At 41.4% G+C, this 23,098-nt stretch overlaps 1 protein-coding gene across 1 annotated transcript; it reads right to left on the bottom strand.

Annotated features, from left to right (window-relative positions):
• Positions 1-2,320: 2,320 nt before the first annotated feature.
• LRRTM1 (leucine rich repeat transmembrane neuronal 1) lies at positions 2,321-5,304 on the bottom strand. Its single transcript, XM_077478016.1, has one exon. The coding sequence runs from the start codon at positions 4,399-4,401 to the stop codon at positions 2,743-2,745; it is 1,659 nt and encodes a 552-aa protein (XP_077334142.1). The 5' UTR covers positions 4,402-5,304; the 3' UTR covers positions 2,321-2,742.
• Between the last annotated feature and the right edge of the window lie 17,794 nt (positions 5,305-23,098).

Raw genomic sequence — 23,098 nt, forward strand, 5'->3', positions numbered from 1 at the left:
GTTAGAGATGGAACTGCAAGTCCCAGAGTTAGGGTTGGAGGTCTAACTGCAAGTCCCAGCATTAAGGTTAGAGTTGGAACTACAAGTCCCAGTGTTAGGGTAAAAGGAGAACTACAAGTCCCAGCGTTAGGGTAAAAGGGGAATTACAAGTCCCAGCGTTAGGGTAAAAGGGGAATTACAAGTCCCAGCGTTAGGGTAAAAGGGGAAACACAAGTCCCAGCGTTAGAGTAAAATGGAACTACAAGTCCCAGCGTTAGGGTAAAAGGGGAACCACAAGTCCCAGTGTTAGGGTTACACTTGGAACTACAAGTCCCAGTGCTAGGCTAAAAGGGAAGCTACAAGTCCCAGCGTTAGGGTAAAAGGGAACTACAAGTCCCAGCGTTAGGGTAAAAGGGGAACCACAAGTCCCAGTGTTAGGGTTACAGTTGGAACTACAAGTCCCAGTGTTTGGGTAAAAGAAGAACTACAAGTCCCAGCATTAAGGTTAGAGTTGGAACTACAAATCCTAGTGTTAGGATTGGAGGTCTAACTACAAGTCCCAGCATTACGGATAGAGTTGGAACTACAACTTCTAACATTAAGATTTGAGGTAGAACTACAAGTCCCAGTGTTACGATTGGAAGTGGAATTACAAGTCCCAGTTTTAGGGTTAGGGGTGCAACTGCAATTCCCCACATATGGGTTAAAGCTGGAGCTATAAGTGTTAGGGTTAAAAGTGTGACTACAACTCCCAGCATTAAGGTTAGAGATGGAACTACAAGTCCCAGGGTTAGGGGTAAAGATGGAACTACAAGTCCCAGCATTAGGGATAGAGGTGTAACTAAATGTCCCAGCATTAGGGATAGAGGTGTAACTAAATGTCCCAGCATTAGGGATAGAGGTGTAACATAATGTCCCAGCATTAGGGCTAGAGGAGGAACTACGAGTCTTAGCATTAGGGTGAGAAGTGGCTGATCCTGACCCTAACTACCAGACAAGGCACAGCATTTCTCCATGGCCAGTAATGAAAGGTCAAATCCCAGTATAACTCTTCAGAGCCTGGTATAAAATCACAGTCAAGGGCATGCTGGGATGTGTGGTTTCCCATCAGCTCCAACCTGTAAATCTAAGCACTCCCAATATATAAAACAATATGGCTAGGCCAATGACCAATGTTGGGACTTGCAGTCCCAAATCCCTTGAAAATGTTGCATTGCCAATATACCATATGGAGGATGAAGCAATCTGGGTATGTTGGCACTTGTAGTCCCCCAGCACCTGCTCAGTGAGCACATTTCAGTGATAACTCCAATCATGGATACAGAAAAAAAGACCCACTATACATTGCATTACAGATCCTGCTGCCAATGTGAGCTGCTCATTGACCATACACTGGGGGGGGGGGGGGGGGGTCTATTTATAAAGCAGTGAATGTGACTGCTGGAGAATTAATCATTGCCATGAAGATTCACCCGCAGAGAATGTTTGTGGAATGTCAGACTCCCCAGCTTTATAAATACACCCCCTTCATGGTGGAATAGATGCATTCAGGATACAGGGCTTGCTGGTAATGCCTACGGTTGTAGGATTTTCTGGTGATTCTCTGATGTTCTTCAGCCCTGTATTCTCTGCTCTTTGCCACAATTCTGTAGAAAACACTCAAAATTACACCAAAAACCTGAAAACTGCCCTTTGACCAAGACTACAGGAACTGATTTAGACTTAGGTTGCCCAAATAACACATAGAATGTTGCAAAATATGGATTGTAGGGGGCTATGGAGTACAGATCCCTATGTGCAGCAGTGGTTAAGATACCAACAAGGACTAAAAAGGCTCATCTATGCCCAAGCTCTCTTCTCTTTTTTTTTTTTTTTCTTGCTGCAGTCTCAAGCAACAACCTTTTGCCCAAATGCAACATCGTCAACTATTCTTTGCATTTCATTCAAAGCATGTCAACGGTCAACAGGTGATTCTCACATTCCCAATACAACGTTTTTGGAAAGTCTACCAACTCTTTCATGATAACCAACTAAGCAAAACCAAGTTTTTTTTTTTTTTTTTTTTTTTTATTTCCTCCTATTCAATCTGCAGTGCTTGCCTAAGCAACGGCCACTGCAAATAATTCTGAGTTTTATTGCAGGGTGAGCCATTAAAACGACCAGCCATTGATCCATCTATAGCTAAATCAAGGCTGCTTTATTCTCCCTGTTGCTGGGGGGTGGTGGGGGGGGGGGGTGCCACACAAGCCAAGAAACTGCAGATGAAGAGGAAATGAGATTTATGTTCTCAATGACATTGATTTACTTTGAACATCACAGCGCAGAAGAAAAGTTTAAAAAAAAAATATTGTAAATGCTATTTTATTATTTTTTTTTTCCTTTTTAAACATTGTAGATTACAAAAAAAAATTTCAACATGGTACCTTTTTTTTTATACACTCTTAGATTCCTGAATATAGACAAATCTTCGTACCATTAGAATATTTTTAGATATTTTTTTGTTTTTTTTTTGTTTTTTATCGATTTCATGTCCTGAAGGTTTTTTTTGTTTTTGTTTTGTTTTTTTAAGACACAATAAAGCTAAAAGGTCAAGTTTTTGATTTATTCTTTTTTTTTTTCAATAGATTCCCCTTTGAGTATCAAGTCAAGAGGTGCAAAAATATTCTCTTCAGCTGGTCTATATGCCATCGTTATTTGGTTGTACAGTGTTTTAAATCCCTTTTTTTTTTCTTTTTTTTGTTTGTTTTTTTGTGAAAGACATGGTCACACCTCACATTCCCTGGCAGGTGGCTGGTGACAAGAACAGGAACCATATTCATTAATAATTACCAGGGCTCCTTCGATGTGATTGGGTTTGTAATCAACATAGTATTCCTGGGCAGACATAGAAGCCATCTGATGCATAGTCTGTTTTTGTTTTTGCTTCCTACGCTGTGTCACAAAGCACTGCCTCAACTGCCGGAGGCTGGCTGGGAAACACTTCCAGCTAACATACAACATCAAAACCACAATAAGAAAGGAAAAAATCAGAGCCATAGTCCCGGTGACCACCTTGTGAATCTGGATGGTGTTGTCCGCAAGCTCGCTGGGTAGAGTAGCCATCAAGATGTCCGTAGTTTTTTCCCCTTCGGTATCCTGGACGTCGTAGGTGGCAGTAGTCATGGTTGGGTTGTTATGGGCATTTTTGTCACTGTTGTTGAAGAAGGTGATGATGGCATTGGGGCTAGTTGGATCAGTAGGGTCCTCACATAAATGAAAGGCAAAGACAGCATCCAAAATATCCTCTCCTTGGGCATACTCAGGGGTGGTGCAAAGCATGTTGCCATCATAGCGACCGTTGAACTTGGTCAACCAAGAGGCCAAGGCGCAGACGTTACGCCCACAGTCCCAGTTGTTCCCGGACAGGGTGATACTGGCGAGAGATTTCCAAGAACTCAGGATTCTAGAATCGATATAGGTGAGGCGATTGGAATCGAGCTGTAGGGATTCCAGATGAGGTACACTTTCGAAAACATGAGGTTCGATATATTCGATCTCGTTCCCAGAGAGATCCATTTTGGTGAGCTTCCACACCCAGTCCAAAGAGTTCACCACTATGGTGACTTTGTTCTTTCTCATAAAGAGAGAATGTAGCGAGAGGAGCCTGGGAAAGTGAGCTAAATTAACTTTCACTAAGTCATTGTGCTCCAGGTGAAGTTCTGCAAGTTTGAATAAGCCCGCAAAGGAGTTGCGGGCCAGGCTCTTCAACTGATTGTATCCCAAGTCGAGAAACTCGAGGCTGCGACAGTCCTGAAAAATTCTCACTGGCACAAACTTGATGGCGTTGTGGCGCATCTGTAAACTCGTCAGCTTGCGTAGCCCGTGGAACAGATCCGGCGCCAGGGACTGTATGTTATTGTTTGACAAATCCACACTGCGCAAGTTTGGCATGGGTCGGAAAGTATGGTTCGCTAGATGTGTGATTTTGTTGGAGCTAAGTGTGAGTTCTTTGACCCTACGCAATTTTTGAAAGGCATCCCCCTCTATTGTGTCTATGTGATTGTGATCCAGATAGAGCCACGTGAGTTGAATTAACCCAGTGAACTGTCCATCTTGCAGCTCCGTCAAGCTGTTGTACCGCAGCGACAAGCCCATCACGCCCGATAGGTTGCGAGGCAGCTCTGTGACATTTTGTGACTCGCAGTACAAGAACCTGCCCTCGCAACGGCACACTCTGGGACAGCCACTGCTCACCAGTGGAAGCATTTTAACAAATATGCCCATTGCACACAGTATTAACCCAGGGGGCTTTCTCAGCATCCAGTTTAAACAGAGACCAATGAGAAGGAAATCCATTAGCAAACACGGTTCCAGTTTTTCCCGAGAATGTCCATTGAAAATGTCTGCGGCTTCTACATCATATTTCAGTGAAATACATGTCATAGGTCAACAGAGGGACTTTTTTTTTTCAGCATGCAGAAATCTTGGCAGCATTAAAGGTGATGCAAATTGGAAGGTGATTGGGTTTTGTTCATGATAAATGCTGCAGAAGAGAGGGTGGTGGTCGAGGAGGGGGGGGATATCTTTCTTCATGAAAGAATTTAATTAAAAAAGTATCTTACCCACCCTTTTCCAGAGAGTGACAAGCTCCATTCAGCTGCTTCCTTTGTGTTTTGGGTTAATTATATGCCGAGCTTAAAAAAAGACCCCTCTGTGTACAGACATACAGTAGCTTTTAGCCTTTCGCGAAGGCTGGCAAGGCTTACAATATCCCCCTTTGCTCCTTCTCAATGAGCTGAAAGGGAAGAAGGGAAGGGGGGGAGGTGGTGTTGACGGTGGGGGTCCGGTTACCTTTGTAGCCGACTTGTAGGACCTTCAAGTTGCACAACAAGGAGCTTGATCCCCCTCTTTTTTTTTCCGATGCCCGTCCTTTTGGCTCTGCGGTGATTACAGTGTCATTCCGGAAAGAACTCCGAACTCTCTTTGCTAAGATCTCCACGGCATCAGTCAAGGCTGCTCAGTGTCCATCTCTGAAATAATCGTTCACCAGAACCAACCACCAAAAAAAAAAAAAAGGACAGATCACCATCCAGTCACTGAGCAGAAGACCGTAGATTCATTCCGCTAAGTCCCCTCTTCTGCATCTAGTTGATTAGTTGACGTTTAAAGCGAAAAAAGAAAAAAAAAAAGAGAGCAAAAAATAAATAAATAAATAAATAAAAGAAGGCAGACAAGCTAAGGATTCCTTCTCTTCTTCAGCTGAGCCAGTATGTTGCTAAAGCATGCAGAGGCGCCTCTTGCACACTGAGTGTCGTAAGCTGGTCATGATTGTATGCTCGAACAGAGAATCTCAGACATGGGCAGATTGAAAGGGGGTGGGCATTAAACCAACATTTTAGTGAACCAGTAAAGTAATATATGTGCCTTGCTGATGAAATGGAAAAGACTTTAAGCTTCTCTTTCAATGCCTTACACAAAAATCATCAACATTAAGGAGGAGGAAGGAAAACAAGAAGAAGGAACAGAGCAAGATTATCTTATTTTAATGCATGCTCTTGCATTTATGACTGCACCTTCTGCAATGGATTCTTTATTTAGGCTTTTCATGGGTTTCTTTTAATTTTTTTTTTTTTTGGGGGGGGGGGGGCATAATGCTTATGAATGGGTAATGCATATGTGTTTAATTTTGGGTGGTGGTTTGATACATTGCTAGATAGGATCAGACTGATGGGTTGGAAACATCAATAGATAGGAAAATAGATAGCTAGAAAGATATTATGTGTTGTGTATGTATAATAGGTATTTATTTTAATATAAATACATTAATATGTATATTAGTCATTTTATAGCCGTTTTATATATTTATATATATATATATATATATATATATATATATATATATATATATATATATATATATATAAATATATATATATATATATATATATATATATATATATATATATATATATATATATATATATCCATCTATATAGGTATTTATACAGATATATACCTATATAGATGGATATCTATCTATCTATCTATTTATCTATCTATCTATATATATATATATATATATATATATATATATATATATATATATATATATACTGCATGTGCATGTTATCTTTTTATATATCTATAGGTATAGTAAGCATTATAGCATTATATAGCCTTACACTGATATATATATATATATATATATATATATATATATATATATATATATATATATATATACACATAGTATAAGGCTATATAATGCTATAAAAAATGCTTATATATATTTTAATATGTATATTAAGAATTATATTGTCTTACACTGTAATATATATATATATATATATATATATATATATATATATATATATATATATATATATAATATTTTTATAGGTAAATTAAGCATTTTATATATATATATACATATATGTGTATATATATATATATATATATATATATATATATATATATATATATATATATATATATATATTTATAGGTACTTTAAGCAATATATTTATATATATATATACATTTATGTTATTTTATTAATATATTTTATTTTATTTTATTTCATTATTATTTATTTATTTCTTATCTGATAAGAATTTGCATTATTTGCCATTTGTGTATATCTATAACTAGATATATATATATTTTGTGCTGTACACTGTATGAACAGGAACGCACACAAGCACGCGTACACCGATATCAAAAATTACCATGATCTGCTTATCCTGCTGTCTTTTTTTTTTTTATTCTCCCGGTCCATGAAGACTTGGGCTGTGACAAGACGCCTATGTATTGAGTAATAGCAGCCAGTGGGATTAGCAACGTGTTGTAATACTGCACCTGTATACACCAAGATCATATTAATGCCAGCCCAGCGTCTCATATCCAGATGCAGCAGTCGTCGGGTCAGGAGAATGCTGTATTTTTAGGCACAAGGGGGAAAAAAAGAAAAGAAAGGAAGTGCGTTTTTGTACTGTGATCCATTTTCCAATTCTATTTATTTAACGCAGGGCTGCTATTAACCTGGCTTACTTTGATGTATATTTAATTATAAAAAGGGGGGGGGGAATCTCTGGCGACTTTGAATTACGGCCCCTGTGTAAATCTTACTCACTAGAGCCGGTGTCCAAAACTATTGACGGGGAAATGTTGGCAGTGGTTTTCAATTATAGAATATCTTCAAAGATTGCTGATACAATCAGAATTGGGCTGCTAATTCGCAGCCAGTGTTTTTTTTCCTTCCTTTTCTCGTTCAGCTACGCAGCGTTAGGAGATGAAGTGAGCTCTGTCTTACTTCCCTACTCTTCAGCCACCATTGATTGCTCAATGTCCGTGCCTTTCCTTCTGTTTGTTTTCTCCTGCACTGAGTCCCACTGAATTCCACTGCTCTCCCCCTTATCCCGGTCTGGCTGGAGAGCACTGCAGTGCCCTGAGTGACAGTGCGAGCACAAAAGGGGGTCTAAATTCACCGGCTGCAGACAAATGGCTCATTTAGAAAGGCAGCGTGTGGAGCAGTATTGATCTGCACGGTGTGGTCACCGCTAGCAACCAACAAGATGTCATCGATGGGCCATCATATTAAGGAAGCTGGGACCATGATTGGCTGCGGTGGGTTTGCGCACGTTACAAATGGCAACTTATTTTTTTTAAGATGAAGGACAATAATGGCGTGACCCATATCAGCTCATTTTAAGTCTTCTCCTAACCCAAGAACAAACATTTTTATATATTTCAGCTTACCAGTTTCTAGATAGGGTGGTTGCATTAGTTTACAGCTTCGTTGTAGCCTGGAAAGCCTACTTCCTGTCCTGACCTAGGGTGACAACTGCGCCATGGGGTTGATTTACCAAAGGCTGCTCACTTAGCAAGGGACATCGCCAGTGGCGCCCTGTGCATTGTGGGCACAGGTGCCTCCCCCCAGCACTGACGCCGCCCTCCCTATCCATGCGCCCGGCCCCTTTCAGGATGCCGGGTGCATGAATTACAATTTTAGGGATAGGCTGGGGGGGGTAAATTTTGAAGCACCTGATTAGAACCAGAAGCTCTAATAGGCTTCAAAAAAGGGTGGCCTCGGGGTACAGAGCATTGCGTCCGGAGCCCATCTCCAGTGGCGGCCTGTGCATTGTGGGCACGGGTTCCGCCCCCCAGCACCGACGCTGCCCTCCCTATCCATGCGTCCGGCTCCGTTCAGGATGCCGGGTGCATGAATTACAATTGTGGGGATAGGCCGGGGGGGTGTATTTTGAAGCACCTGTTTAGAGCCAGAAGCTCCAATAGGCTTCAAAATAGGGTGGCCTCGGGGTGCAGCACATTGCGTCCGGAGCCCATCCATGTGTGTTGCAACAGCAAATGAATATTCGCTGCTGTTGCAACACTGATCCTCCCAGTGCTATCCGTCCAATAGGATCACCTGATATTTCGGCCAATCGGGAACCGGGGTTTCTTACCCGCTTCCCGATTGGCCAAAATATCAGGTGATCCTATTGGACGCCTAGCTCCGGGAGGAGCAGAGCGGAGATGCACCACGGAAGCTGCTCCAGAAGAGGACACCGGAGCAGCTTTCCCTGAGCCCGCCACACTTAAGAACAAGGATGACCGCGCTGGAAGATAGCCACATCAGCTCCACACTCCATGAAGACCCGAGCGCTGCTCTCACCGCCCGCATCCAGGGTAAGGACTGACCGTCAGACAGCGGGTGAGGGGGTTTGCTGGGGGTGTTAGTGCCGCGCCGCTAACACCCCCAGGGGCAGTTGTGCTAGCAGGTAGGGGTAGTTGTGCTAGTGCAGCTCCACCCAAAAAAAAAGCTGCCACTGGACATCGCAAACATTCTATTTTTATTTCAGGTACTTATATAGCACCAACAATATACATATGCTTTACATATATATTGAACATTCACATCAGTCCCTGCCTTCAAGAAGCTTACAATCTAAGGTCCAAGGAAGTTCTAAGGAAACTCACCCACACCCAGGGAGAACATGCAAACTGCAGGCAGATAGTGCCATGGTTGGGATTTGAACTGACAACCTTGGTGCTGCCAGGAGGCAGTGCTAACCACTTAGCCACTGTATCCCCTGCGCTTAGCTACTGTATCCCCTGCACTCAGCCACTGTGTCCCTTGAGCTCAGCCAATGTGGCGAAACGTCAAGTAATTCTAAAGGCTTAAGGTATTTTACCTATTATTCTATGCATGCAGGTAAAAAAAAACTACCCCCCACCCTAATACTTACCTGAGCCCAATCTCGATCCAGTGATGTGCATGAGAGCAACTACTCCCCTGGCTCTCTGCTCCCTCATTGGCCCAGAGACAGCAGTGGGAGCCATTGCCTCACCCTGCTTTCAATTACAGCCTGTATGGAGGGAGCAGGGTGCAAGGCCGAGCCCTGTTTTGTGTCTCTGTATACACACAGAACGCGGCTCAGGAGCGAGCACACACAAGTGCGCCTATAGCAAGCAGCCTGCTATAGGGGCACTCAGTAGGGGGGAGGAGCCAGGAGCGCCAGCGAGCAACCCACAAATAGGAGGATCGGGGCTGCTTTGAGCAAAACCATGGCACAGAGCGGGTAAATATGCCATGTTTGTTTCGTTAGTATTACTTTCACTTTACAAAGAATACCCATGCACGAAAAATGAAAAATAAAACAGCATTGCTTGCATGTGATTGGTTGATGGAAGTCACCACATTCTCTAAGCTCTTGGGGAAATTCCCTGACGAAGTGCAATTCCCCTTGCAAAGTAAAAAAAAGTCTATTTTCCTGTAGTCAATCAACCCCTGTATCAAGGATAAGCAGTGTTGTCACCCTAGGAAAGGACTGTGTTAGGACTATATAACACCTCCCCCTCTACATAACATGTATGGTGATAGCTTTAAACAAAATGCTTTCAATGATACAGTATATTTAACAGACCACAAGGGATAGCATATCAGAAATGTATTGTTATAGTTTACACTATAGTACACTTTAACTGATCTAACTGCAGTAAATGGAAATTATATTGGTTGCTAGGGGCTATTGCTAGGGTTGGCACCTCGCACCTCAAATCCAAATATTTCTAGCAGATCTTCGCATAAAAAATGAGACTGTTGGGTTGCATATATTAAATATATGTTCAAGCTGGCCAACGGCATCAAAATAATCTAAATATGATGCTTGTTGCAATTTAGAGGTGATTAGGAATGAGCTCTGGTTTGGTCCAAACCCATCTTTGGCTAAACCCAGAAGGTATCTGGCAGTGCTGGCCCAATCAGCTGGGACACATACACAAAGGAATGGTGATTTTCATGACATCATTGACCTAATATGGTCATGTGGCCACATGGACATATCTCCATTTTCTATCACCACATCAGAAAGGGCTACCAAGAGTTTCCTAAAAGTCGTAGTTTTGCGTCAGTTACATTTCTGTAGTACACATATTTTTGGAGTCCGGTTTGGATTTTCATTGATTTTAAAGGTTCACCTGGTTCAGAGATTTAAAACATTTTAAAAAGCTTGGCCAAGCCCCAATTGATGGAACTTTTCAGAAGTTTGCTCATCAGTCAAACAGATATGGTAAAAGTATCTTTACTCTATGCCAGTGATAGCGAACCTTGGCACCCCAGATGTTTTGGAACTACATTTCCCATGAAGCTCTGGCACTCTGAAGTGTAGATGAGCACCATGGGAAATGTAGTTCCAAAACATCTGGGGTGCCAAGGTTCACCATCACTGATGTTTGTAAAGGAAGTGGCTCAGGCATTTTAAGGTCCCATCATCTCATCAGGCAGGGCTGCCAAGAGCTTCCCAAACCATTCCACACAACTTTGTGTTTTGGAACCTGGTTCAGATTTCAATTGACTTCATCAGGACTTTTGGTTTGGGAATTCCAAATTTCTAAAATTTGCAAATGTTTCGAAATATTTGGCCAAGCCACACCTAGTCGAAATCTCCCCAGAAGTTTGCTCATCTCTTCTTCATTGTTATAAATTAGATAGATATGTCATATATTTTCCTAGGAAAGGTGACAATCTTAGCTATCGCAAGCCGCTTTACCGACTAAGCCTGAGATATTTACTAACCAGATCCAGAGATCAGAGGTGATATATGAAGAATTGTGACAGCTAGCAAACAATTGTTTTTTGTGTCCTGACCAGTGTAGGGCAGTCCAGATAATAAAAGGAGACCTGTGAGTGTGTTGTGTACATGCCATATTTGTATAAACCATTCAGTTGTATCCAAATCTCTGCGATTCTGTGGGCACCATGTCTGATAGGCTTGAAAGCCTCTTCCATAGAATTTTCTTGGCAATTTTTTTTTTTACAATGTTGGTTGCCAGGTCTTTCCTCAACTACTTGGCCTAAGACTGGCATGGATATTGTGATAACGCTTGTGTATAGTCAGTTTGTACATACATACTAGGGCCAGTTCTAACAGGAGACAATTAACCTACCAGCATGAAATGAGGCAAAAAACACACAAAAACACAGGGAGAACCTGCCATCTCCATGCAGACTGCAAGGTTAGAGCCAAAGACGTATCGGGAGGCTTACCCATAGCCATATTTAGTGCTTACCCATAACCATATTTAATAGGGAACTAAAGGCTTTGTCATATTTTTTATATTCCTCCTAAAGAGATGAACATAAGGCGTAGCCTCCCTGGTGGTATGATTATGTCAGATTTTTGCGTCTCAAACCGGTACAATTATTTTGCATACAAATTTAGCGTTTTAAATTGTAGACCTGTAATTCTTAGCAATAACACACTGAAATCTGCCCAAACAAGAGTCTAGTAGACATGCCGGGTGTGATAAAGTTTGAAACACAAAACCACGAATTATAATATAATAAATAAATATAAATAATTATAAAAAATAATAATGGAATAATAATAAAATTTATTTCCCCACGATTCACTATCGCTCAATTCTGCAAGTGTTCTAATTTACTATCGCTGTTTTCTAGCTGGTCTAAAACTTATGACGTAAAAGGACGCTTTTTGGTTGCTATATAAAAGTGCATGCAGGGCATTGGACAAAGCACTGGCGACAAAAGGGATGTGAAATAATTTCATACAGTAATGTAATCTGTAAGATTACACTGTACTGCATGTATTATGAATTAAAAATGTTTTGAATTTGCCACTGGGCTCCGCCCTGTGCGTTGCGACGCAGGAAACAGACCCCGGTAGAGAGAGGCATCAGGTGGAGGACACAGCCCACGGGCACAGTGAGGCCGCGTACACACGGGCGGACTGTTCGCCCAACTTTGTCCGTCCAACAGTTTCGGCAAACAGTCCGCTCAAAATTAGCATGGACGGACATGGCCACACACGACGAACGAACAGTTTGCTGAAACCGTGCGCGATGACGTGAACGGCACGTACGACGGGACGAAAAATACGACGTCCTATACACTGCATTATAGCTTTCGGCGTGAAAATCCTTTCTGAGCATGCGCGCAACTTTGTTTGACGAACAAGCCTACACACGAGCGGACTGTTCGCTGAAACAAGGTTTCAGCGGACAGTTTTTCGGAAATTCCGAAAAACCTTGTTCGTCAAACTGTCCGCTGAAACTGTCCGCTGAAAGCCCACACACGAGCGGACTGTCCGCCCAAACACTGTTCAGCGGACAAAGTTGGGCGAACAGTCCGCCCGTGTGTACGCGGCCTGAGAGGACATTGCAGGACCCTGGGGACAAGGTAAGTACACCGCACCAGGATCCTGCAATGATATCCCGAGTGTGGCTCGGGGTTACCGCTAATGGTGCTGAAATTGAACCCCGAGCCACACTCCGCCAGGGAGGTTAAAGAGGAACTGCAGTCTGCTCACATAATTTGCAATAAAAACATCTTTGCCATTCAGAAGCTTTCCTCCAACCACTTTGCATATTATTTTATATAAACTGTGATTCTGCACTTGCCATAGATGCTGCAGAAATCTCCCTCCACTGAGTCTAGCTGCAGCCCTTTTAACTGTGGGCAGCTCAAGCTGCTGCCTGTTCACTTCCTGGATTTACACAGACACACAGAGGCACACCTCCAGCTCTGCAGCTCTCATTGGCCCTCTTATGACTCATCCCCCCTCCCTTCCTGGGAAACTCTCACGAAAGTGAGAGAGGGAGCTGTGTATGACACCATAACCCTAGGCTTTTTAGTAGACAAGAAACAGGAAAGGGGCTGTATAAGGGATGTACTGGCAAAAAAAAATGTTTTACTATCCAAAGTTAAAACAAAAAGGGCAGATTAAGATGAAAAAAAACAAATGAAGGTGTGCTTTAATACCTATATGACAATTAGTAAAGCCTTGTGCACACTGGGTATTTTTTTGACGCTGCTCCTAGGGGCATCTGGCGGTTATTTTTTCTGCCTCCTTGTTAGCCTAAAGCTCACAGAACATCCAGGACCTGTTTTTCCCGCAACATATTAGCCTTCTGTAGTTTGCTTTCCAGTAGCATCAGCACAATGCATTGCATGTTGAGAATGTCTGTGTGCTGCATTGACCAAAAGTAATGCAGATAGGCTTTTTTGTAGATGTGAATGTGCATATAAGTATTTATAGAGCCTTCGAGAGATGTCACGGCATTAACAATAATTTGCAGAACACTTTGCTTTACATTCATTTGCACTGACATTTAAAACCCATTTTCAAACATTGTAGGGGGCTGAAAAAAAAAGTTCATAACCCCCGAAGCTTGAGTTTACCAGCACCCCTGCAATTACGACCTGAATGTATTTTTTCCTAAGTTTGTGGAACTGTCACTTTTCTCCGGTTTTACAAGATTTCTAGGCTTTTTTTTTTTTTAAATCTGTTGTATGCCCCGCAGTATTAAGAACTAGCGGCTATATAAATCCATGCAGAATGCTCTCAAAATACCACCCCCCCCCCCCCCCCCCCCCCCGTTGCCTACCAATGGTTTGGAACAATAAGAACAATTAATTTTGATTGGATACACTGGGTTACAGTACTTTGGCATCTTATTTATAAAAGCTGCACCCAAAGTTGAGGTGTTGTACAAAGTGCAGTAACAAATATCAACCAGTAAGCAAATAAAAAAATAAATAAAAAAAAAGCTATAGTTCTAAACTATAAATAAAGTAAAAAAAAATAAGATTACAATCAGCACAAAATTGATGTATGCGCTATTTTGTGCTGACTGTATTTTTTTTAATTTTTTTACTTTATTTATAGTTTTTTTTAATTATTATTATTTATTTATTTATTTTTAGCTTTCTCGTAATTACAGTTAGAATTTTGATCAAAATTACAATTGTTTTCTGTATGTCTTTATTTACATTTTTTTTTGTTTTGTTTTTTTTGTTTTTTGCTTTAAGCTTTAGAACTTTGTTTTTTTGCTTTAAGCTTTAGAACTTTGCTTTAGAACATCAAACAAAATTGATGTATGCACTATTTTGTGCTGACTGTATTTTTTTTTTTTTTTTTACTTTATTTATAGTTTTGAACTATAGTTTTTTTTATTATTATCATTACTTTTTTTTTTTTTTTTTTAGCTTTCTCATAAGTGCAGTTAGAATTTTGATCAAAATTACAATTGTTTTCTGTATGTCTTTATTTACATTTTGTTTTATTTTAGTTTTTTTGCTTTAAGCTTTAGAACTTTGTTTTTTGCTTTAAGCTTTAGAACTTTGTTTTTTGCTTTAAGCTTTAGAACTTTGCTTTAGAACATCAAACAAAACTGATGTATGCGCTATTTTGTGCTGATTGTATTTTTTATTTTTTTACTTTATTTATAGTTTTAAACTATAGGTTTTTTTTATTATTATTTTTATTTTTAGCTTTCTCATAATTACAATTAGAATTTTGATCAAAATGACAATTGTTTTCTGTCTTTTTTTTACATTTTTTTTATTTTTGTTTTTTGCTTTAAGCTTTAGAATTTTCAATACACTACACAGGTTTAAACCCCTCTTTCCAAACTGTCCACTTAAGTGGAGGGCCACCCTAAAAATAAAAAAAATAAAAAATAAAAAAAAAAGACATAAAATTGTTCCTAAAAATCAGAAAAAAAAAAAATTATATATGTATATATATATATATATATATATATATATATATTTTTAACTTACCAGAAATGGCTGTTGCTAGGCAGATCGTCCTAATCTGCCACTTCTTCTCCTCCTCGCGTTGTCTTCTGGGGAATGGGGCGCACTGTGTTCTGGGAACTGTGTGTGTCCCAGAACACAGCCGGCCATTCACCAAGTGCCGCGCGACTCGCGCATGTTCAGTAGGAAACGGCAGTGAAGCCGCAAGGCTCCACTGCCTGTTTCCCTTAGTGGGAATGGCGGCACCAGGACCCAAAAGACAGGTCGGCCTCGGGCGGCCGACATCGCGGCCACCCTGGACAAGTAAATGCGCTTATTAAAAATCAGCAGCTACAGTGTTTGTAGCTGCTGACTTAAAAAAAAAAAATATTCAGCTGACCCACCGCTTTAAAGTCTAATAGTGGAGCTGAACAGTACCCATAGCTCCCAACTCTCTCTGATTTCGAGCGACTGTCCCTGATTTGGAGCAATGTCCTTCTGTCCCTCTTTCTCCCTCATTTGTCCCTCATTTTGGTCTGTATAGTTGTATATAAAATGCACTTTTTATCTTTCAAAATGTGTTTCCCCAGTGCTAAGCCTTTCAAATTCAAATTCTAAATTGCTGCATTTATACATTTTAAAAGCCAGTATAAAGGAATAGTAGTGGTAAAAAAAAAGCCCTTTTTTTGGTTATATCTCCTTTAAGGGGGTGTGGCAGGGGGCGTGTCCTATGCCTACATAGGTTTGCTAATAGGTGTCCCTCATCCCCCATCTCAAAATGTTGGGAGGTGTGCAGTATCTGAGCACCACAAACTGAAAACACTATTTGATTCATTTTTAATATTCAAAGAAAACTCACCCATTCATCCATGTTGTTGACAAATCACCTTGAAAGACATCCCCCCCCCCCCCAGCATGTATAGCAACAGCCATTTTGAGTAAGGGCAAATTATTCATGTAGCATTTACTTCCTGGAACCCAGAGCTTTTTTTTTCAGGGAATGGGTGCAGGTACCCCCTCCTTCCGAATCACCCCTTGTCTCCACCCCCTACCCACTTCTGAGCACCATCCTTTGGTTCCACCCTCTACCCCCCACCTACCAGTACCACCCCTTTTACAAAATACACAACCAAGTCATTTGTATGGAATTTGATACTGATAATAAGAAAAGAACATAAATAGATCCCCTGCAGTCAACAACAATAGACCTCCATGATCAACAATGCCCCCCTACCACCATCAATAATAGACCCACAGCAACAATAGAGCTAACACAGAAAAATGCCTCCACTCCAGCAACAGTAGACCCCACTAGCCACAATAGATCTCCCAGCAGCCAGCAACAATAGATCCCTCCATCAATAGTAGATACCTCCAGCAACAATTAACACCCCAACAGATTCTCCGCTAGCAACAATAAATCTCATAAGCAACATTAGACCCCCCCCCCCACAACAATAGATCCCCCAGCAGCCATCATCAAAAGACCCTCCAGCTCACTCTAGTACCCCTTTCCATTACATACATTCTGTGCTGGAGGTGTCAGAACGGCATTCCCCTGCGTTCCCACTGAAAAAATAAAAGCCCTGTTCAAGCATGCAGGAAGGAGGGTGTGCTTAGCTGAGAAAGCCCCTCCTCCCCTTGTCCGGGTAAAAGGAAAGAAAATTGGCCAAACATGTTATAATCTGATTATACAGTCTCTAAAATATAAAATAGTTCAGTATTGTAATCATGTACAATAATAATAATAATGTATAAGGTTGCATATGATGCATAGCTCCCAACTGTCCCTGATTTTGAGGGACTGTCCCTGATTTGGAGCAATGTCCCTCTGTCCCTCATTCCTCCTCATTTGTCCCTCATTTTGGTCTGATCCATATAGATGTATATAAAATTCACTTTTTTATCTATCAAAAAGTGTTTTCCATCACTAAACCTTTCATCTGATTTCTAAATTACTGCATTTGTAAATTCCAGAAGCCAATATAAAGGAATAGAAGTGGTAAAAAAAAAGCCCTTGTGGGTTTAACCAATCTTGTTTTTTGTACAATTCTCTTTTAAGGGGGCGTGGCAAGGGGGTGTGTCCTATGTCTGCATACTTTTGCTGATAGGCGTCCCTCATTCCCATCGCAAAAGTTGGGAGGTGTGTATGATGCAGTGTAGTAGTGATCAACTTATTAAATATAGGGGGACACAGGTGAGGCTTCCTACTTCCCCAAAGGGAAGTAGCATAGATTTTTTGTAAATGTACAATAATAATAATTTATTATTATTATTATTATTATTATTACCTTTTGCACATTTTAAGTTATCTATTTATTTTATGTTATGTATTTTTTTAATCTGCTTGGACAAATTGTTAACATAATTTTAGGTTGGGTTTTGCATACGAGACGTGTAGCACTGACCCCCGAAGGAGTTGCTGGTTTTTATTGGGCCTACCGTTACTTCACCTGCTCGCCTCTCTGTCTCAGGGGTCCCGTTGGAAAGTAAGCCAAAGAATGTTAGCTCCGACACCTTTTTTCAAGATTTATTTGGGATAAACACAAAGTCTTTTAGTAGAGGGTTAGAGGGTAAGGGGAGTTCAAGTACCTGGTAATTGTGGGTTAGAGGTATTTTTCTGATCCAGAGGACAAACAGCTTCCACAGACTGGATCCAGCAATCACCGGATAGGCCTCTCTCACTGACCTAGCAGCCGGTGAGATGCTCAAACAAAGTCTCTGCCACAGACTTGTCAATTGAAAATGAAACTTCTTGAGAATTAAAGAACTGTCACACAATACCAGTTTCCTTTCAGCCGACCCAGTGATACTGTATGATTGGTGACCCGGGTTGCGTCCTCCAACTGGGTTTCCAGGCTCCTCCAGAGATACCAGCCTTGTGCTCGGTCCTCTCCTGGAAAAGTCCTCCCCTGGATCCTCCAGTCACTTGGCTTCTCCCCGCAGGTGAGACAGCACAGGACCACCCCTGGATCGGTAGGCCCCAAGGCTTTTGGGCCTACTCTCTCAGTTGCAAAGCCTCGGGCCAGCCAGCTCCGAGGCGCAGGATCATGTGGCACACACCCCAGGCCAGGAGGTCCATGAGGTCGGGATAGTGAACCCTGGAAAAGAGACCCCTCAATATGGCGTCAGTACCTTAAATACCCCCTACCCAGAATTAACAGTGGGTGAACCACTCCCACTGGGCTATTTCCGAGCAAAAGGTGGTATTCAATAAATCCAGCCTATTGCATTTCTACACTTACCGGTGGTGACAGTGACACCTACGGTCAAGTGGAAATTAGTGCAACCCAGCCACTGGTAAAGAAACCAGAACTTTTGGAATAATTAGCCTGAGCAAAACTGCAGCTCAGACAACTAAAATTTGAGAAAAAACAATAGCGTCTGCTCATTAGGAGCAGGGTGCTACAGACGTATGAGCATCAGTTTATATTTTGGATTATTTTATGAATAAATTGATAAAAAAAATGAGCCCCCCCCAACGCTTGAAAATATGATATTCGGGATTGCAAGTTTTTGGTCCTATAGACAAGGGTAGCATCTGACAAAATTCACTTTCCACGCACCTGTCACGTGTTTTCGCATATAACAATCAGTCTTCTCCTCTTAGGAACTAGTGGTGACCTAAGGTTCCATATATGGCCACGTGGCATCCATTAGGTCAATGATGTCTCCAACAAAACAAAAACAGATAAAAGAAGACAAACTGGCTACATCCCAGTAGATAAGACTATAGTGGGAAATTTTACCAGTAAAATAGTTTCAATGATAGTCGTAAGGTAACATCACCTAATGGATTAAGTGTAATCGACCAACTAGGTATGTTCCTCTGATTTAGAAATAGGTATCCAAAAAGGGAGGAGGGAAAAAAGGGGGACATTTTCCCAGAAAGAATTCTTCAGAGAGGAACTACCGGGATTCACAAATAGAAATTAACTTTATTGAAAAATGTCCACATAATGACATAATTAATGAATTAAAGCAGTGGCCATCAACCCTGTCCTCAAGGCCCACTAACAGGCCAGGTTTTATGTATTACCTTGGGGAGATGCAGACTAGAATACTGCAATCACTGAGCAGCGAATGATATCACCTGTGATGTATTTCAGTTATCTTGCAAACCTGGCCTGTTAGTGGGTCCTGAGGACAGGGTTGATGACCACTGAATTAAAGGAACCAACCTCCACCACATTCATATAAAATTAGACAATTGTCTAACATTTAACATTGACGATGTGACAAAGATGTCTCCGGCATCCCTGCCCCTTTTTTTACTCAAGGTTGCGTGGCATATAGGGAATTCCTTGGCCGCTTTTGATTGGGCCAGTGGCCTGCTATCATGTAATGGCCTGAACCCGTGGGAAGCTGTCACATGATCACGGGGTACACGATAAGCGGCACCCTGGGAATTCCCTGCCCTGCATGTAAAAAAAAGGTGTCAGGACACTGGTGACATCATTGACCTAATATTTCGAACCTTAGCTCATCGCTATTAGTAATCTGTTGCTTACTCCTGAAAATTTGTCAAAAATACGCGTAAAAGGGCATGTAATAATAAAAAAATAAAACAAAAAAACACTTAAAAAAACAACGATTAATCCAAAGTGTGAACCTAGCCTAACTCCTAGTAGCCCTGAGGATCCAGTGAGATGAGGTCTCATCACCCAACAAGTCCATAGATAACAGGTTGCAATGGGTTACGGCATCTTGCACATGAATCTTTGCCTATAAGTCCATCATCCTGTGATGGATGAATTATTAGAGAGCAGCGAGACAGGATCAGCATCTGCCTGTCCCTTCTCTCCCCTCCATCCTCCATAAGTGCTTGTATCTGTTTTCGATACAATTTACAGCATTTTCATTTTATCGCTGCTGGTGCTGTCGCCGAGATGTTATATTAATCTCCTCTGTGCCGGGGGGACCTGTATGAATTTACACTGCAATACTGCTGTCCCCCCCCCCCCCCCCTCCGGGGTTCTGGATGGACTAGTAATCACACAGCTGGAATGCCAGGGACCCCCAGCACATTAGTCTAAATTTGTGTATCTAGGGGGTCACACCAGCTCTGCACGCTTGAGTGCGTTCCCTGCTAGCTGCAATAGGAGGCCGCTGAATTGCTCATGATAATTGGCTGTGTGCGTGCGCTGGCTTGTGTCTGCATGTGTTGCTGTGGCCGTGTGTCTATTAATGCAGTCCGCTGTATCAAGGGGTGCATCCGTGCTTACGGCTACGTCTATTATGCAGAATCAATTTTATAAATATCATTTTATATGAATATATTTTTATGCCAAGACATAAAATAAATAGACTTTAACCTGTCCTGCAGGCGATGGCAAGATTCTAAGGAGTAATGTGCAGGCGAGGTATGCCTGTAATTCTGCAATTAAACGTAGAGAGTCCTGGCAGCCTTCAGACTTAAAGAGACACAATACTGCAGACACTGTGCACTTCTAGTGCCAACAGAAGAAAGATAGTGGAGCCATGTTTATTTCAACATGGAGTGAGGTAAGGCGAAAATGTTCTACCAACCGCCTGCGCTGCTACAAAAAAAAATAGAATATTTTCTATTCTTGTTTATTATAATCAGGACTGCAAAAAAAAAAAAAAAAAAAAAAAAAAAATATATATATATATATATATATATATATATATATATATATATACACATTTATACTGTGTGTATATATATATATATATATATATATATACACAAATAATTATATATACAAATAATTAAATTAAAATAATTTAATATAAAAAAAGTAAATATAAATATATATATATATATATATATATATATATATATATATATATATATATATATATATATATATATATATATACAAATAATTAAATATAAATATATATTACATTTTTTTTATATTTAATTATTTGTATATATATATATATATATATATATATATATATATATATATATATATAGCAGGGGTGGCCACCCAGTGGCCCAGGGGCCACATGTGGCCCGCAACCTCCTGCTCTGGAATGGCTGGTTAGCAAGTCCAGATGGTAGGTTGCCGCCCGGTCATACCACAGTATCGGTGTTGTAAATGAAGCTGGTGGTAGATGCTTCCTGTACATCGCCGGCTTTTGCCACAGGCAGAGTCTATGGCAAAGTTCAGTTAACCCACAGGATAGACAAAGGTGCACTACCCTGCACCTGCAGTGAGGGTAATCATCAGTTTAGGCCTTTTTCACACAATCGGCCCTACCTAATCAGACCCTCAATTTACCTCTACGGAGCAGCAGATGTAAACAGACTTTTGTCCATTTTCTCCCACCTGCCTCCATTCTGGTCCTAAAAATCCGATAAAAAAAACAGAAGGAAGTTAGCCCGCTTCCATCTGGGTGGATCGGATCAGAGGGCCTATAGAGTAGCCGTGATCTGTCATCCGCCCGCTCTGCTCATTGTGGCCCATGACTGGTTACTCAGTTGCTTAAATGGCCCTCGCTCTTAAAAAGGTTGGGCTCCCCTGGTATATAGAATTATATATATATATATATATATATATATATATATATATATACACACACAGCATCTCACAAAAGTGAGTACACCCCTCACATTTTTGTAAATATTTTGTAAATATTGTCTTTTATCTTTTCATGTGACAACACTGAAGAAACTACACTTTTCAATGATGTAAAGTAGTGAGTGTACAGCTTGTATAACAGTGTAAATTTGCTGCCCCCTCAAAATAACTCAACACACAGCCATTAATGTCTAAACCGCTGGCAACAAAAGTGAGTACACCCCTAAGTGAAAATATCCAAATTGGGTCCAGAGTGTGAATATTTTGTGTTGACACCATTATTTTCCAGCACTGCCTCAACCCTCTAAGGGCATGATGTTCACCAGAGCTTCACAGGTCGCCACTGAAGTCCTCTTCCACTCCTCCATGATGACATCACGGAGCTGGTGGATGTTAGAGACTTTGCGCTCCTCCATCTTCTCTTTGATGATGCCCCACAGATGCTCAATAGGGTTAGGTCTGGAGACATGCTTGGCCAGTCCATCACGTTTACCCTCAGCTTTTTTTTAGCAAGGCAGTGGTCGTCTTGGAGGTGTGTTTGGGTGTCGTTATCATTTAGAATACTGCCCTGCAGCTCAGGCTTCAAAGGGAGGGGATCATGCTCTGCTTCAGTATGTCACAATCAGGGCCATCTTTAATACTGATTGGACCCTGGGTAAACATTTTCTTGGGCTCCCCGCTGGGCCCCGCCATGCAATTTTGCTCTCCAGATGCTCTGAGAACAGCTAGACTCAAATCAGTTTACTAAAGAAAATATGGCAGTGATTGGTTTTACTTGCCGGAGGATGCAGCATATCATTACCATTCACTGACTGGTTTCTAGAGATTACAGCCACTAGCTGGAAGCTAGGCCTATTTGTTTTGATCTGTGTGGGCTGGGAGTGGCTCAGAGTAGACTGGTGACTCACAGATAGCATCACTTCTTGGTCACCTCCCTCTGGCTTCTAGAGGATTCTAGAAGAGAGGAGGGGAAGAGAGGTGGAGCTGCCTGGGGTGTTCTGTTCTAAGGAGCCCTGACCAATCCCCAACCTGGATTGGCAGGGGGCAAGCCTCCTTAAATACCTTGAATCTGCCCAGATGCGGAGGAGTTGTCGAGTGGAAAAACTGAGGATGGAGTACTAGGCTGTCGAGGCCTTTGAGGGCGCTCCCCATTCTGGAGGGTATCCTTGGGCCTGGGGACTCGGTGCAGGATGGATCCTTTCAATGGAGGATCTGAACAGGAGGCAGAGAGAGGAGTCAGAGAAGACAGCGGGAGCTAGTACTGCCAGGCAAGTCTTCAGGAGGGAACCACCAGTTTGCAGCCAGCAAGGCTGGTGAGTGACAAGAGCTGTTGGGAGGACTGGAGAAGCATGACAGAGAGGACTGGGAGGAAACAGTCAGAGCTGGGTGTGTAGCCAGTGATGATTGCAATATCACAGTCGGTGGAGTCGGGCAGCTGCAATGAAAAAAATGTAGTAGTCTGTTTATTAAAAAAAAAGTTAGCTGTAGTGAGTAATAACCGTAATGTGTCTAATATGTGTATTTCCTGAGATCCTCAGCTCCATCTAGT

The sequence above is a fragment of the Lithobates pipiens genome, unplaced genomic scaffold (genome assembly GCF_037356315.1).
Source record: "Lithobates pipiens isolate NorthernLeopardFrog02 unplaced genomic scaffold, aLitPip1_a1.2 Scaffold_13, whole genome shotgun sequence".
NCBI classification, from domain to species: Eukaryota; Metazoa; Chordata; class Amphibia; order Anura; family Ranidae; genus Lithobates; species Lithobates pipiens.